Raw genomic sequence first — 17,122 nt, 5'->3', positions numbered from 1 at the left:
AACCGATATATATACCCAGAAGAAGAATATTGTGTTGGGATATAAAATAAGCCTACTTATTCTTGCAAGAAGTACATGAATTACATTTGCAAGGAGGCACAATTTTGATGTAAGTATGTTTTCTCTGTTGATGAATAAAATTAAATATCCAAAAAACACCAATTCCGAGGGGGAAAGTTTTGGATTATTGCACTGTGGATAGTGCCCTCATGTGGCTTCAAAGTTTAGCTACATTTAAGAGTTTAAAAACACATTTCTAAGTTACAAACTATAAAATATGGCAGATAATGACAAATGAGACACACGGGAGAAAGAAACAGCACAAGAAAAAGTAATAATTCACCATTATCTAATCCTTTTGTTGAGTGGAATGGAATACCAATATGGCGGACAGGGTGTCTGGCCAACTTGTTGGAAATAATCAGATGTCCAAGTCATACAGGATACTGCTTGTGGTGGTTTCAGTTAAAATATTAACAAAACAGATAAGACATTTTCATTATAAGTTTTATTTTTATCAAAACAAAATAATTTAACTATATAAAGATGGAAATAAATGTCAACAAACAACCAAGAAGCCAATTGCTTCCCTGATTATGGACAGTCAATAGAGTATTAAGTCCTGACAATTTACTATGCATGTAAGATAGTGAGTCATCCTCCAGGACTCCATACAGCAAGGGCTGATGGTTTTCCCTGACTCCTTTTCTTCCAGTGGTGAAATAATGTGCTCAAATATTCCTATACTTCTTTAGACCAAATTATGCACATTCCCACGTAAGTACAAAGCATGGGTGCAAAGAACCATACAAGGTTTTCTAGATCCTGACATTGGTAGTTAATGAATTCTGAAAGATAAGGACAAGAAATGTAGTGTTTCAAAATCCAGAGTTTCTCCCACGCACGAACTATGGGAATAACCACTGCAGTGAGGAAAGATACACAAGCTTTTCTTGCTGCAGTAGTAGAAATATGATCACCCATAGGCCAGGCAGGCCATTTTCTCCTCCCCATATTAAATTATGTCTAGGGAGTTGAGCAGCAGCATATTCCCATCATGATGACAGTTTCCATAACTATAAAAATCTGCTGCACCAGGCAAATTTTGTGCAAAATGCAAATTTCTATGCTGGGGAAAAAATGAATAATGTGATCATTCTAAGTAATGAATGTAAATGCAAGGAAATACTTTTTGGCATAAGACTGCAAATCGTTTCTTTCATGCCAAGGACTGTGGTCAAAATGCATTTTCAAGATTACTCTTCTGATCTCAGCTTCAGAAGTGGGATTTTAGGAAGGGAAATTGTAACTTGCTCTAGGTCACCCACAAAGGTATTAGCCACATTTTGGCTAGATTTCAGAGATACCACCCTCCCCCCTTCTATTTTGATTTCTTGGCAAAGGAATCACATGTCCTCCTGGTTACTGTGAAGTGTGAACCAAAGAGGATTCACTTCATCTAGAATTCCGAAGGTTGGCCTTACCAGGAGGGATGAGCTATTCATCACAGCTTATAACAAGGAGGATCCAGTTTGCCCACCAAAAAACATGTGAATTTAAAAGTCAGGTAAAAATTTATATTGCCAAGGAAGGAGGTGAGGCCCCTTTCCTTTAAACATCTGAAGAAGTGAGACGTGGCTGGGTGGGAATAGAGTTAAAGAAATGAACTGGTAAACACTTCAAGCATCAGGAGCTGTAGCCCTGGCTTACCTTGCCTGAGAGCGAGGCAAAGAATCTGAAGTGTCCTTCACCTCAGCCCATGCCAGCAGCCCCAGAGCTATTCTCCATTGAGGAAGCTGAGGCACCAATTGATTAAGACCCTTACTTGAAAATAAATGCACAGCACTAGGGGGAAAAAGAAACGTCTGATCTTTATACTTGAGTTTGCATTGTGGTAAAATAAACATCTTTTCTGAACATCATGCAGTATGTACCCATTCAGTATGAAAATAATTATCAGCTGACAATATTTAAATTTTATTTTCAATTGTCCAAACTGGAATACAGGTTGTTGATGTTACCCTTAAAATGTATTCCCATGGTTGCATTTCATTTTAAGAAAACCCATAGGAAAATTGGGTTTCTAAAAATCAGAGATCGGTTTGTTGCTTTCTGAAAGAATTCTTCATTAAAAACAAAAGAATCAAAACTCAGCTTACAATGTCTTCAATAGCCAGCTCTCCTAGTATCATTCAAAAAAACATTTCTGATTTTTTAAAAAATCCATTGAACTTTTTACAAATTCATGTTAATACAAAGTAAGGTATATTTGGGAACACTGCCACCAACTAGCTAAATAACCCTGTGAAACAGAACTACTTGGTCAACTGCCTACCTCTGAGGGACATAGAGGGAGTTAAAAAGATGAAATCAGCATTCCGCCATATTGGATCTAGGTTGTGATATGACAGCCATTCACAGTGGCTCACAGAATGACAGAGCTTCCACTGCGATCCTGTGGCCAGTACTATTTGGACTTTTAGCTTACTAGGTCCTGAGATCTAGCTGACACCTCAGCAGCCATCCAGGAAGGAAGGATCTGGAAAATCATTCCCTTCCCCTATTAAGTGCCTCCAAGACAAAGCAGACAATTTGGACAACAAATAGGTTTTCTTCCACTCACACAGTAGTGTTCTGCTTTTGCTTTTTAGTATTTGGATTATAAACCAACATTTATAAGATTGGTGACATCACACCAAAATCCGGAACTCTGGGAAAGAATTAAATGAAGCTTTGCAGCACTACCGCACCAGAGGTTTTTGCTTCTGTTCCTCGTGATTGTCACCCAAATTCTCACATGCAGAACCCCTAGGGCAAGGCTTCCATGAAGAACATCTCCAAACCATGGAGCCCAGGCATGTTAAGGAGAGGACAGCTTCTCTGTCATCCACTTTCCCCAGGTTTGTAATCTGGAAACACACTCAGCTCATCTTGTCCAAGTCTCTTAATTTCATTTAGGGAAATGGAGGTGCAGAGAGGGTCTTCACCAATGTTTCCTAGCTAAAGACCAAGCTGGGAATTCACCTCTCTCTGTCCAGAGCTACAACTGCTTCCCTATACTACCTCTCCCAGGAAGTGGCATAGGCCATTCCCAGGAGTTGATGACCATTGCAGCACTTTTGCTTGGCTTAAAAATTACCCTCCATTGACGTCTAGCACCTATCCACCTCCCTTCTGATGCCTTCTTCTGAGGTTGTGATCACTGAGCTATTTGTGAATGCATATGAAATGACCACTGACATATTTTAAGTAACCAGGGGAAGCTGGTCCTTCATTGAAGTTTTCTATGAATAACATCAGAATTGGAAAATTCACATGAAGAGACTTGAGATGGGAGCACACATGGTCACAGGCGAGGGCTTGGCAAAGTGTGTTCACATGTGTGAGATGGTTTGCATTGTTGCTTTGCCTTTGAAGTACAAGATGTCATATGAACATCATTACATCAAAGTTAAGCCAAAAGAGCTTGGCTATAAATTTCAAATTGTACAAAATCATACCAAAAGCAAGTATAAAAATTTTATTGAAATGCAGCAGTATAAACCTCTTTAAGTTTTTCCTCTCCCATTTAAGGAGAGGGAGAGGAAGCAGGAAATCTGAGGCTCTGCTCAGTGGGCTGGCTGACGTAGACCTGCTATTTTCCTCTGCATAGGGGTGCGCTGGCTTGGAATACTGGGGAATTTTATCTGTGCTGTTCTGACTTGCACAATACAGAGGCTGATTTAATTTGACAGCAAAGTAACACCAAGCCCCCAAAATAAAATTACTGAGATGTAAAACAGCGTCAAAACTCCAATTAGTTTTGTATCCTTGAAGCTTCTGGAGGAAGTCTGAAAGGTTCCCGTCACGAGGAGCAGGCATCAATTCAAGCTGCACAGATTACTAAAATGGAACCCTCTAATTGAAATTGCTCAGAGCACAATATGACAAAAAGAATCAGAGGAAAATAAGTGAATTTTTCCCCCTCAAAAAATGACTCATTACAGAAAGACTGTTCTATTGACTTTTAACACAGCGTTCCTTTGCAAAGAGCTGGAAAAACTAATGGTCTCAGGGGTCTCACAGAAAAGGCACCAGGTACAAGAGCAGCAAGTGCGTGCGTCATTTGACCATAAATGAGCATTGACCATTTGTGCAACATTGAAGGATATCAGCACTTCACCAGACCATGGGCATTTTGAAGTATATTTACAGCTTCCACCAAGGAGGCAAATTACCTCGACCAAATCAGTTTTTCAGTACATCTGAATTTTGTCTCGGAATGTTGCCCAAGTCACACTCCCTTTTTTGAAGCCCCCCCCCCCATCATCCCATGTGTGCTCACTACCTGAAGCAAACCTTCCGCTTACTAGTGGAGAAGTCAGTGGCCTGACCCCAGGTCCACCAGTTGGTCAGTGGGCCAACTGTGGCTCCCTGGGTGAATGTGCTCCTCTCAGAGTGAGGCAGTGGGACCCACTCTGGGCTTAGGCTGCAGTCAAGGCCCGTCTCTGTGTACGTGGAGCCTTCTCAGGCGGAGCTTCGTGGCACTGGAGGAGCCTGTTAGGCCTGCCCAATAGGAACTGGGAAAGGGTGCAGCCAACTGGGGTTTGGAGCTGATTGGAGCTGGCTTGGAAGGAGCCCAGATGGCTTTCTGGTCTGCAGGTGTTTTGTAAGTACCATCAGTGCTTCTGCAGCTTAAGGACATTTTCTTGTGAAGCATCAACAGTCTTCAGCCAGGGACTTCGTCTTGTCGCGGAGATGTCATAGCTCTATGACCAGGCGGTCCTCATCATCACTGCTGGAGTCGCTGAGCTCCACCCGAGTTTGCTTCCTCATTCCTTCCAAACTCCTCTTCCTCACGGATCTAGAAGGGGCCTCAGGGACTTCTGAGGGCTGCCCTGGGTTAGAAGAAACCCCACAGCCCTTCCGAGTGATCAATCCAGATACTTGGCATTTCCCACTGTCAGTTCCTATAGTGGGACAGGGGAAGGCCTTTTGCCCACACCCATGTTGACCCCTGGAAGGAAAGGCCACCTGGGGTCTCCCTTCCTCTTGGTGGGAACAAGTTGAACTTAGTCCTAAAGCTGGTATTTCAAGATGAACCTTTCCGGTTGAGGCCAGGGGAACTGAGCCTACAGTCTGGTGTCCAGATGCAAGTTTTGCTGGCAGGGGTGTCTGTGATATGCCCTCGGTGATGGCTCTTCTGTCTGGGGAGCTTTGGGCCAGAGTTTCCCCTGCAGCACAGCTGTGCTCCTGAGGCTCTGCACTGTGCATGCCCAGCACTGTGTGACCTGCTGCCACCCCCACAGAAATACAGATGGCAGCAACAGAGGTAGCAATGTCATGGTGGGGAAAGGTTCCTTTGGACTCATAAGAAGGAGGCTCTTGAGCATCAGAGGAAACACATGGCTTGAGATGTCCCGAGACTGAACCCTGGGATGGTGGCAGCTGAGCTTCCAGATATCCAGCCTCAAGACCTTTGCCACGAGACATAGGGTCATCCTTTGCCACTGCCACACAGGTGTCAACTTGCAGGGATAACCCTGACAGGGCAGCAGTGTCATGCTGCTGAGAACAGCCATCATGCTTGCCAGCAGATGGAGAAATATCCTGCAACAGAGTGCAAAGGAAAAAAAAAAAAGAGGGAGAAAAGGTTAATTGGTACAAGAAAAAAACTAGTCAGAAACGTGGTCCTCAATGAAAACAAGGTCTCAAGGTTTAATGATTCTTTACTGAGCATGAACTTCAATGTGATGCCCTCAATAAGTTTCCATTAATAACTAATTGGAGCATTAACTCAAGTCAGGCTCCTTATTGATACAAAATAGGCTGCTGAGATTGCTATGTGTTTTTATCTAGCTGTGTTAAAAACAAAACCACTCAATTATCCACCCAGGCCTAAGCTTCCTGCTGGCCGTCCCCACAGCTCACACAACGCCGTGTGATTTTATGGCACAATGTGTTCAGTGGATCCACATCAGCACTGCTCAACCTGTGGTCTGGGTCTGTATGCTAGTGGTCTTCAACATGCGGCCCCACGATCTGCCAGGGGTGACCTCCTGTCCCAGTACTGTCTGATGTACGGCAACATCTTCCTTCAGGTATGAATTACTAATGTCCTGAGGATTTGTAATAAACCATCAGAAATAATCCCAACTGCTTCACAAGCAGAGTCACCCTGTGTTTCAGGGCCAGGAAGCTCTAATGAGGGGCCCAGCTCATTTTGCAACAGCCAACAATGACAACAGGAAAAGGGGAGCCCTAATTCTAGACCACGGGCAGGCAGAGATAGCTCGAAGTCATGATCCCCACCTTCGCAGTTAATTTGTCTCTTTCCCTGACGGTCCTTGAACTTGAACTAGGAGAGGCGTTTTCTGAGATGCGGCCACAGTCATCTTCCTTCTCTTCTTCATTCCCATAACCAAGAGAAAATTCTGAAGTGGCAAGGTCTCCTTGCAGGTTTAGACCTGAAGACGGGGAGACATGAGTATAGACATCTGGAATTATAAAAGGCACAAGAAACAACTTCCCAAGAGCTGGTCCTTGTCTTCCTTTCACTTCCAGGTTCACCTCCCATCACGTCACTTAGCTCCCTTTACCTCTGACCAGTCCACACTCGGTCAGATAAGTCATCTTCACTTTTGTGGAGGACAGAAGTAGCAGCATCAGTTCCCCAAACAGTTCCCCATTCATTGTAAAGGCTACTTCATGTGGTGTTCCACTCCCTTCCCCACCACCACCAATCATCTTCCTGGCCATATTTACTCAGATTCATTTCAGATCAGCTTGATTTATCTGCCATACAACAGGTGGCCCCAGTAGAAGCTTCAGGCTAGACTATGGATGACAGCACCCTGTGTACTTGATGACTTCCCATCAGGGCAGAGGTCAGCCCTTCCCACACCCTTGTCCACCACATCACTCTTCCCACCACCAACACCAACACCACACTTCTCATCCTCTGCCCACCATTCTGCAATCTGAGCCAGGCTTCGTTTGGGCATATAAACAGTGTCTAGGGGCGCACCCTTGACCCTCACGGCTGGGCACCTCCTGCCCAAGCTGCTTCCCTGGGAGTAAATAATAATTTTTTTTTCTCTTTTGCTTAGCTTTCGATGGACATATTACTAAAATCATTCCCCTAAGAAAATCAAGTGCCTAAGATTTCATTTCATTTCTTTAGAAATATCTCTATTGAGAGTCTAACACTCCCATGTTCTGGGCCCATAATAAATCTTGTTAGGGGGAAAGAAGGAAAGAGAACCAGAACCCATGGTGCAGCACTGTCAGGTTCTGTGTGAATATGATTCATGGTTCACCATCCTCTGGTGCAATGGTGTGTGCTTCCTCTTCTGGAAGCTCTGTGGCTCCCCTCACGCCCAGTGTCACTTGCGGAAAAATGGATGGAACAAGAGACCATCATGTTAAGCAAAATAAGCCAAACGTCAGAAGGTCAAGGGTCATGTTTTCTCATATGTGGAGACTACAGAGCAAAGGGAAAGAGAAAGGTGGGGGCAGATCCTGGTGTCTTCAGGCACCTGCTGGCGTGCCGTGGGTCCTTTCCATCTAAACCCTGTCCTTTGATTTTAGAAAAATATGGTTCATTCTTTCTTTTTTAAAAAATTGTATTGTTTTAACTATCTATGCTTTATGGAAAAGCTAAATGAAACAAATTAACATATGCATTGCTTCAAATACTTATCTTTCTGTGGGTGTGGAGTGAGGACACCTAAAATCTACTCTCAGGAATTTTCAAGAATATAATGCATTGCTATCAACGATGGCCCTGTGTTGTTTGAAAGATCTCTTGGACTTATGTGCCATTGCTTTGATTTCCTTCTATTTTGTATTTTCTCTCTTTATAGAACTTCTCTTGTTAGGTTATTGTACCTCCTGCTATAATCTTTTCTTTTTCTTTTTTTCCCCCATATTTTCTATATCTTTGTCTTCTTGTTTTCTTTTGGGAGAATTCCATCATCTTTTTTCCACATTTTTTTCCATTGGTGCATTCTAACCATACATGGTGGTGGGGTTTGTTGTTACCTGTTCACGCATGCACACATAGAACAATATAATTTGGCCAATACTGTTTCCCTGCATTTCCCCTTCCCTCTCCTCTTTCCCCTGGTCTCTTTCCTCTACTCTACTCATCTCTCTTTGATTTTCATGAGATCTGCCCCCACCTTTTTTCCCCTTTCCTCTCTAGTCTCCACATATGGGAAAACATGACCTTCTGAGTTTGGCTTATTTCACTTAACATGATGGTCTCTAGTTTCATCCATTTTCCTGCAAATGAGATAATTTCGTTCATCTTTGTGGATGAATAAAACTTCATTGTGTACATAGACCACATTTTCCTTATCCATGCATCCACTGATGGACACCTAACGGTTCCATAGGGTGCCCATTTTTACATTCCAGCTCATAAGTTGCTATTTCTGCTGTCATTCTTTAAATTTCTAAGGTCCTTTTCCATTTTCTAAAATTGCATCCTGTTCTTTGTCACCTTCCCTTTTTTCTCTGGCAACTCAGATGACAGCTTATTGCTGTGGCTGCTGGGTCTTGCTGCTCCTTGCAGGGGTCTCTCTCCCGTCTTCTTTTGTTTCAGTGTGTTTTTGTCTTTCTCTTCCTGTCACAGGCTCTCTTGAGGGAAGGAGCCATCTTCAATATTGGCCCATATTTAAGAAGTGGCTGTAAAAATCTATTTGGTGCTAGCACTTCATGGGTGCAGTTTCTCAACCAGGGGCCCCAGCGTCTGGCAATCCCCCAGCCCCGAGGGGAAGTAGGAAGCCCTGAGGCTTCTCTGGATCTTTATCGAAGGGTCCTCCTACCTGCTGCCTAGGAAGTGCAAGGCAGGCTGCTGGTCCCTGAGTCAGGGCTGGGGAGGAGGTATGGGGCTCCATGGCAGACTACCATTCAGCAGGTCCCTCATCCCCTGCTAGACTGGCTGTGCCTGGCATCCCTGAGGGTTGCCGGGGTCTGGGGCCACATGGGGTGACTTGATCATAGCAAGGAAGTAAGAGTGGAGAAAGTGATGGTGTCAAGACAGATTTTCACTCTGCGACACATCTCCAGACAGAAGTAATTAAGGGGACGAATCTCCAGACATTAATAATGATGGGGACATTCCTGTGGCCACAGTTTCCCAGGACAACTGCTCCACTTAAGCTCTGTCCCCACGGTGACAAAATGGCCAGGCCATTCATTCCATCCAACAGGAAGGCAAAACTAATTAGCAAAGAGAAAGTAATCAAATTGGCAATGTCTCCCCAACAGGTTGTTTGGGTTTTTAAGCTCAAACAGAAAGGGCAGAGCAAGTCAGACAGAAAACTTCTGGCTCATCTGAGAGCATGGAGGAAGAAAATCCATTGATTTAATTTGCTTTTGACCCTACAGTCTACAGAGAAAAGTGAGTTATCTCTAATAATTGTGAAAAATGCTGAAATAATGTCACCGAAGTGTGTTAAACTAATTTGGATTATTGAAGCAGGACACTAACTTGCTTTTAAACGAATGGCCTTTCCAAAAAGTCAGTCATGCCCTGGTCACATCCAAAGGCACAGAATGTGCTCCTGTGCCAGCTTCAGAATCACACTGCATGAATCACTTCCTGCGTCTTCAGAAATTACAGATGCCGCGTCGCCCTGCCATCTCAGGAGCACCGGCTGCTCTTACGCCATTACGTGGATCTCATTAGAGGAGCCATCTCTCACTGCCGCTCGCTGCTGTTCTGTTCTTCCCCTGATTAAAGGCTGCGTTTTTAATAATGTCTCTCAGAAATAATTGCCACGCCACGTCAGGAGGAAGCAACGGCTTCAGCCATTACAGCAATTGTAAATTTAGCCCTCTTGAAAGGGCCATAGGAAATGTAAGATAATTAAAAAGAAAATGTGGCAAAGAAAGGATGAGAGCTTGGGACGTCGCTGCCCACTCCGGCTCAAACCTGCTTTCAGCTGCCAGAATTCTAGGCCTTGCTAAAATGCTAGTCCATGTACTACTCAAGTATCATTATCTGAAAATGTAAGTCATTTGAAACGTTTCTTTGGGTTTGTTCCCATACACCCCAACTCCATTACCATGGAGTCTACAGATGGAGTTGGCAGGGGCTAAAAGTGGGTGCCCGGCATCGGCCTTCTAAGAAAGCTGCCAGCATGGTCACAAAAGCGGGCACCATCTCCTCGGCTGTCAGTCAACTGGAGATGAACCTGTTTAGAAGGATTCCTGTCATTAAAGGATGACAACTCACTGGCGATTAAAAAGTGAGATTACTTAGAGAGCCGGGAGGGCTTTAAAAGCAATCACCTTGTCGACAGTACTTTGCTTATTTGTTCAAATATTTATGGAGCTCGTTTGTTAAGCCCATACTTTTGAAGCCCCCTTTTGACCCTGATTATTGAGCCTAAGCCTTGATGGAATGTTGATGGGGTGCCCCGAGAGAAACAAGCCACACACAGGGGGCTAGCTCAACAGTGGAGGAGGCTCAGATCCCCCTCACAGAAATGACTCTCTAATGGAGAAGAGATTCAGGAAGCAAAGAATTGCACAGAAAATCTACCAAACAAATATAGTGAACACTATGAAGGGAAAACCAGAGGGTCCCGACCCAACCTATACCATTGGGAAGGAGGGAAACCACACTGGCCACACCGCCATCAATCATCCTGAGCCGGAATCATGTGTTCATGAGATTATTCTACCCATTTTACTGCCCTCTGTATACCTGGTGTTATCATACAGTTGGCAGTAAGCTCTTGGGTTTCTGCAATCCTGTTATAATTTTTTTATAAAACCTATTTAGGAAAAAAACATGACTAGGAAGAATGGTAGAGAGAGGCTTGTTCCTCTCAGGGGAGCAGGATGAAGTTCATGACAATCAGAAACCAATCAGTGCCTGGAGGTGGGCCACCGAGGCAGCTCCAGACAAGAGCCCCAGGTGGGCAGGCCCAAGAGCACCAAGGAGCACATTTACCCACGCAGCCTGGGGCACTCTGCGCCATCCTAATGTGATCTTTGGAAAGTTTGCCTCTAAGTAATCATGACCAAATCTTCCACTTCAGCAGACCACTTTTCTTAGTGACTCTCATCTCCTTTCTATTCCTGTGATGAAGGGCGAGCAGAATGAGTCCTCTCCCTCTCCAACAACCTCCACCTAAACTGTGTTGAGGGCAAAATGGTATTTTAAATCTTGCTCTAAGTTAAAAATTTGATCATGTCCAGACAATAAGAGCATGGCCTTAAAACACAGAGACAGAGAAGGATTCTCAAATCACGGAAAGAAAAATGGAGACAATAAAGAAATACTGTTTGAAGCATGAAATGCCCAGACTGAACCTAGACACTCTGTATTATGCGTCATCATGTTAAAAGTTTCTTGTTGCTGGGTGAAAATTGTCTATGTGGGCCTCTTTTCTAGGATATAGTCGATACCCCTGAAACAGCTTCTCATCGCTCCTCAAGATTTACACCCTGGGATGAAGGAGAAATTATTCTGTTTCAGCAATTTCCAAGCACTGCAACTTAACTAATAGCTTTGGGGAAAGAATTAATACTTCTCCATTAATTCTAACGGGAAAAGATACCGGGAGGTCATTAGAAGAGATGGAGATGTCCTGGCAGAGAAGGGGAGCCCGGGGTCCCTGGCAGCCCGCTGCTGGCCCCAGAAACCCCTGTGGGGGGAGCTGCAGGGCATCAGGCAGGTGGCTGGCCACCTGCAAAAGAAAAAATGCAGCAAACAAAGGCGATGTCTACCTTTGCACCAGGGACTCGTGGTACTCCTCACACGGTATTTAGAAAACCAAGTCGTGTGTGTGTGTGTGTGTGTGTGTGTGTGTGTGTGTGAGAGAGAGAGAGAGAGAGAGATACTAGGCGAAGCTTCCACCCCAGAACCACCTGCAAATCCACTTGTCCTGCATCTCCACGCTGCAGATGAGAGGAGCAGGTTTGGACCACTTCGTCCTCTGGATGTTTTCTGCTTGGTGAAGGGGGCTGGCCAGAGACATTGCAGAGTTAGCTTTATCTCAGAATTTACCCAGGAAAGTGCATTCAAACCAGGGGTTCTGATTTAACCCAAAGTGATAACTGGGGACTTTTGGGGTGTCCTGACTCAGAGTGTGGGAGTGGGGGTGTCTCCACCTCTCCTGGGTGAGCCCCTGGGTGCTGATGAATATCCTGTAATGCGACTGAGTTTTCTGGCCCCAAAGATGACCGACTTGGATGCTGCAGGAGCCAGGCGAATCCCACCCTTGGGGGGCTCTGGGGGCAGCAGGGAGCATCCTCATGCCCAGACTGAAGGGGCCCCTGAGAGAGGTGGTGAAGGGACCCAGCCTCCTGCTCAGCACAGCTGTCCACTCTGCAAGAGAAACTAACTAGACATTGACATTTGATGTGATTTTAAATATTAATAGCTAATTTTCAAAACCACCACAACAACTGTGCTACTCGACATCTCCGTGTCCTGAATTTGGCCAATGAGAGGCCAGTAGGTTACCCATTGATTATTTAGGAAACTCAAGTGCCTCAGTGACGGTGAGAGCAAAGCTCTCCCCTCTTGCTGAGGTAAAGCTTCCTTTTTAAAATACCATTTAAGAGCTGGGATTGTGGCTCAATGGTAGAGCCCTTGCCTACTAAGGCACTGGGTTCAACCCCCCCACCATATAAACAAACTAAACAAAATAAGCGTATTGTGTTCATCTACAGCTAAAAATATTTTTTAAATACTGTTTAAAAAACATTTATGGGAGAGTGAATCTGTTTCTGAACAGCAATTTGGTAATATCTTACAAGATGAGCTAAAAAATAATGATAAAGCTATTGTTCCATCAGTTGTTCCTTGGGAAACTGAGCTAGAATGTTCTCTGCAACGATAGCAAAAAAAAAAAAAAAAAAAAACAGCAGGAATCAACATGATCATCTGTCAGTAGAGGAAAGGCTGGAGAAACGAAGGATAGTATATCCAGACTGTGGGAGTTTATGCCAGTACTAAAATGATCTATGCATGTGTTGGCCGAGAGTTTTTTACAAGGTACATGAAGAAGAGTTGGTGATTCCTACTGGGGCATTGTCCTTTTCTGTTAGAAGAAAAGAAAAAAGAGTCTGTCCATATTTGCTTGCATGTGGAGAAAGGCGTAGAAGGATGTGCACCAACCTAACTCTGGTGGCCTCGGGCGACAGAGAGTTGTCAGACTTTTCTTACTATGTCTGTGCTGTTGTATATGTTGCAACAAGCATGGTATTACTTGATACCATTAGTGGGTCAGAAAAAATAAGACAACTTATGATAGTGCTTCCAAAATTTGGACTGTAAATAATAAAACAAATTCCCAGGATGTGTCCAGTATGTTCAGGCAAAGCTAAAGTCCAATGATGGGCTGTGGATGTAGCTCAGTTGGTAGAGTGTTTGCCTTGCATGCACAAGGCCCTGGGTTCAATCTCCAACACCACAAAGGAAAAAAAAAAAAGTTCAGTCAGTCCTCTTACTGAAACTGCTGATAGAAGAAGATAAGTCTCCACACACTGGTAACTCAAGTTCAGTTTCTTTGGCAGAGAAAAGCTATGAAGCCTATGAAAAGAAGAGAAAGATATTTTTCAATCTCTAGCTGAACCTAGAGTATTTCTGTAATTCCATTTTTTTTTTTTTAGTTTTCCTTCTTCTATGTAATCATTTGAATCTTCTTTTTCAGAAACCACTCTTCTCTAAGGTTCTCATTTCTGTTCTCTTTCTTTGATGAAAGGCAATCAGTTTGAGAACACTTCACTTACCATTTTCTAAAAAAAAAAAAAAATTTAGTGGAAAAGTATTCTCAAAACTTTAATCATGCCCAGACAATAAGAGAATGCTCTAAACTAAAGAGAGGACAAATTGTGGAGAAGAAGGGAAACTAAATGAAGGGAGGAAAGCTAATATTATTTGAATTCTTTAGTGCCGAAATTAAATCAAGAGAATCTACTTTATGGATCATTAATTTCAAACTTTCTTAATCTAAATGAAAATTGTAAAGAGAAAAGTTCAGGCTTTGGAATATAATTGATGTGTTTAAGCACTTGCCTCATCATTTCTTAAGATTTACACCCTGGAGAAGAAGGTGTTATCCTGTTTCAGCAATTCTGTAAGCAATATTACTTAACTAATGGCTCTGGGAAAAGAATATCTCCCTATTAATTCTGACAGGAAAAATAATGGTACAGAGCCATTAGCTCTAGTCGAAGAGGTAGGGAGGGAGCTGGTGGAAGAGGGAGCCCTGGAGTTCAGGCTGCCATTTTGTTTTTCCCTGGGAAAAAATTCTGAGGTGATTTGAGGCAGAGTGCAGGACACAGGGATAGAGTGGGAGCCCCCACCCCACCTGTCCATCTCCTCATGGCAGAATGACACAACGGTGAAGTCTGAAAGAAATCCCCCTCCTCTAGTTACTCCTAGAGAAGTATACCACCATCTCACACCAGTTTAGGTCCTCTGTCTCTTACACAGTTAGGTAAACATTTCACCTCTAGGAGGACATGTTGGAACAGTTCTTTATACTTAAAAAAAAATTTTTTTAAACGAAAGACAGCTAGGAATTTTCCCTAAACTATGTTGTGGGGAGGAGCCCAGTTAAACTATTTCAGTCATTTAAAAGTTTAACTATGTGCAGAATTTTAAAAAGAGATTCCAGCAAGAAGGAAAATAAATGAGGCAAGGTGAGAAAAAAAATCAAAGACCTCCACCCTGGCCTTGCCCTGGAATTGAGCACAGGTTGATAGCGAATCATTTAAGGAGCTCAATTCTATAGCGTTGATGCAGTACACACTTAGCTAAAGAGAGAAAAATTAGCACATAATTTATACAATGACTGGTATTGCGGTAAATGCCGCAAAGAGATGGGCTATGAATCACAGCTCAAGGACACCTAATCTGGCTGGAGTGTCACAAGTGGACAGCCTGAGGAATCTCTAAAATGGCCTACAGGTCCCGAGGCCTCAGAGAGGAGCAGAAAAACACGTCCACCCAAACCAGCTACATGCCAGGGCATCTCTCCACAGTGCGGTTCTCTGTAGGTTTGTCTCTTCAAAGTAACCACACATTTTATTTCAGAAACAATTTTTCTTAGTGGCACTCAGTTCTTTTCTCTTTCTCTGACAAAAGGCAATCTATTTAAAATTTCCCTGTCAGAGGTTTGTTTTGTTTTGTCTTGTTGGTTTTTTGTTTGTTTGTTTGTTTGTTTGTTTTTCTCTTCCTGAAAGATGGGTAGTGGAAAGTCACATTCAAAAATCAATTCTTAAGTTCAGGTTACTTTGTCCCTGAACCACTGCCTGTTCCTGAAAGTTAAGGAGCAAAAGAAGACCCATGAAGAGAAAAATAATGCCACACGTTCACGTGTCCTTGGAAATCTACAAGTCCAAAACTGAAATCAAGAGTATCTGATCTCTGAACTATCATTTCCAATGCTTCTCATTACTGGATCCAGAAACAACTGCCCCTTTCTCCAAATGGGATTGAGGTATTAGGGAAGGTTCATTTCTCCACAAGTTTTGCATCCTTAAAAAGGAGAAACCAGTCCATTTCACTGATGACAGCTGGGAAGAATGAGCTTCCCTGTACTTCCTCATGAGTCCTGAGAGGGGGAGAAGTAGGCTCCTATCAAATTAGAAATGGTATGAGAAAGAGAACATGGGTCCCTTGACAAATCTGGGGTTCTGATCAACTTAGGAAAAAGAGACCAAAACCCGCTAGGTTCAGCCTCCATGGAAAGGTCAACGCCGAGGAAGAACCTAGACTCAAACTGAAATTAAAATCATGAAGCTTAATTTGTTAAGAAAATCAGACAAGAGGATGTGAGGGGGGGGGGCTATTTCGTTTCCATAACGTGTTCAGGTACAGATCCGGTGGAGCTCGGGAGGCTTTTCCCACTGCAGACCTCCTGCCCTGGAGTTCTCTTTCCCTTTTGCGTGGTAGGGGAAAGGTTTGGGAAGCTGAACACTTTTGTCCACTCAGACATTTCTTCCAAACAATATTAGTGGAAGAGCCAGTTGAAATATCCTAGCAATGTAGAGGGATGGAAGGTTTAAACACCGCCTGAACACAAGGGGTCCCAAATAAAGGGGGGAAAACAAACAAGGTCCAAAATTACTCTTTTAAAATGTCCATACCAAAATCTACTGACTTATTCTAGAAGTGCGGTTTACTTAATAATGAAAGAAAGTCAGTGGGGTGGACTATGGGATATTTGAAATGCTTTCTCCTCTCTTCATCTTTTCTCAAGATTTCCTCCTCCAAAAAAAAAAAAAGAAAAAAGAAAGAGTCCTTGGGCGCCCGCAAAGCTTCTGTAAGGCGTCTGGAGTGGTGTTTTCTTAGCAAAAGCCTGGACATGGTTTCTATGGATTCCAACAAGAAATACCGGAAACGGTCTTGAGTTCTTTCAGACTGAAGCAGAGAACAAAATCTCCAGCGCCAGCTCAGCCCTGCTGAGAAAATGGTGGGGACTTGAACTCCAAGGTCACACTCAACTTGGAAGTTGAGGTGGGAGGAACAAAGGGGAGAGAGTCAATAGGAGGAGATGGACCTCAGCCTACAAAGTGCTATGAATTCTCTCTCCTGTCCTCACATCAGCTTTGGAAAAGGTGTCCTTTGTGATACGGATCTGGAATTAGAGAACATTCTCACTTCAGGAGCACTCTGCCTGACTCCTTACCCCAGTGTCTTCACACTTGAAAGTGAAAGCGCACTGAAAATTAAAATTCAACTCCCCCCAAGCCCAAAAGCCCACCTAGAAATACAGTAGGACTACTAACAAGGCGGAGGAAGGGGAGAGGGCCAGAAAGTAACAGGTGCCTTAGAGATCACCTGTAGCCTGTGAAATGCATCGGGAACTCTGAGTTCTGGGCTATTTTTTTAAGAGCAGCAACTGACCTAGGAGAACCACCTAGAATGTCCACTGGAAGGTTTGTAAAAACTAGAAAGGTCTTTCCTGATGGTTTCTACCCCGCTGCTCACAAAAGGAGTCCACTCTGCAGTCCTACAAAAGCACAGGAGAGGAAACTGTGGTTGGCAGCTTCTCGCTCCCATCTGCAGATGAACAAAAACAGGTCACATACCCTGAAAATCCCAGGGGAGCAGGCTGCAGAAGGACGAGAGAGAGACGGACCCAGAAGCTCAGGGTTGTCGGGGGGG

At 43.7% G+C, this 17,122-nt stretch overlaps 1 protein-coding gene across 3 annotated transcripts in view; it reads right to left on the bottom strand.

Annotated features, from left to right (window-relative positions):
* Window positions 1-493: 493 nt before the first annotated feature.
* Window positions 494-17,122, bottom strand: part of Znf831 (zinc finger protein 831) — a 104,192-nt gene continuing 87,563 nt past the window's right edge. For all 3 annotated transcript variants that reach the window (XM_048810895.1, XM_048810896.1, XM_048810894.1), the window contains 2 exons: window positions 6,292-6,446; window positions 494-5,589 (listed from right to left, as the gene is read on the bottom strand). In XM_048810895.1, the coding sequence (XP_048666852.1) occupies window positions 4,741-5,589; window positions 6,292-6,446 (1,004 nt within the window). In that variant the 3' untranslated portion in view covers window positions 494-4,740. The remainder of the gene's footprint in view (window positions 5,590-6,291; window positions 6,447-17,122) is intronic.

This window comes from Marmota marmota, unplaced genomic scaffold (assembly GCF_001458135.2).
Source record: "Marmota marmota marmota unplaced genomic scaffold, marMar, whole genome shotgun sequence".
NCBI classification, from domain to species: domain Eukaryota; kingdom Metazoa; phylum Chordata; class Mammalia; order Rodentia; family Sciuridae; genus Marmota; species Marmota marmota.
This window is presented reverse-complemented; position numbering and strand designations above follow the sequence as displayed.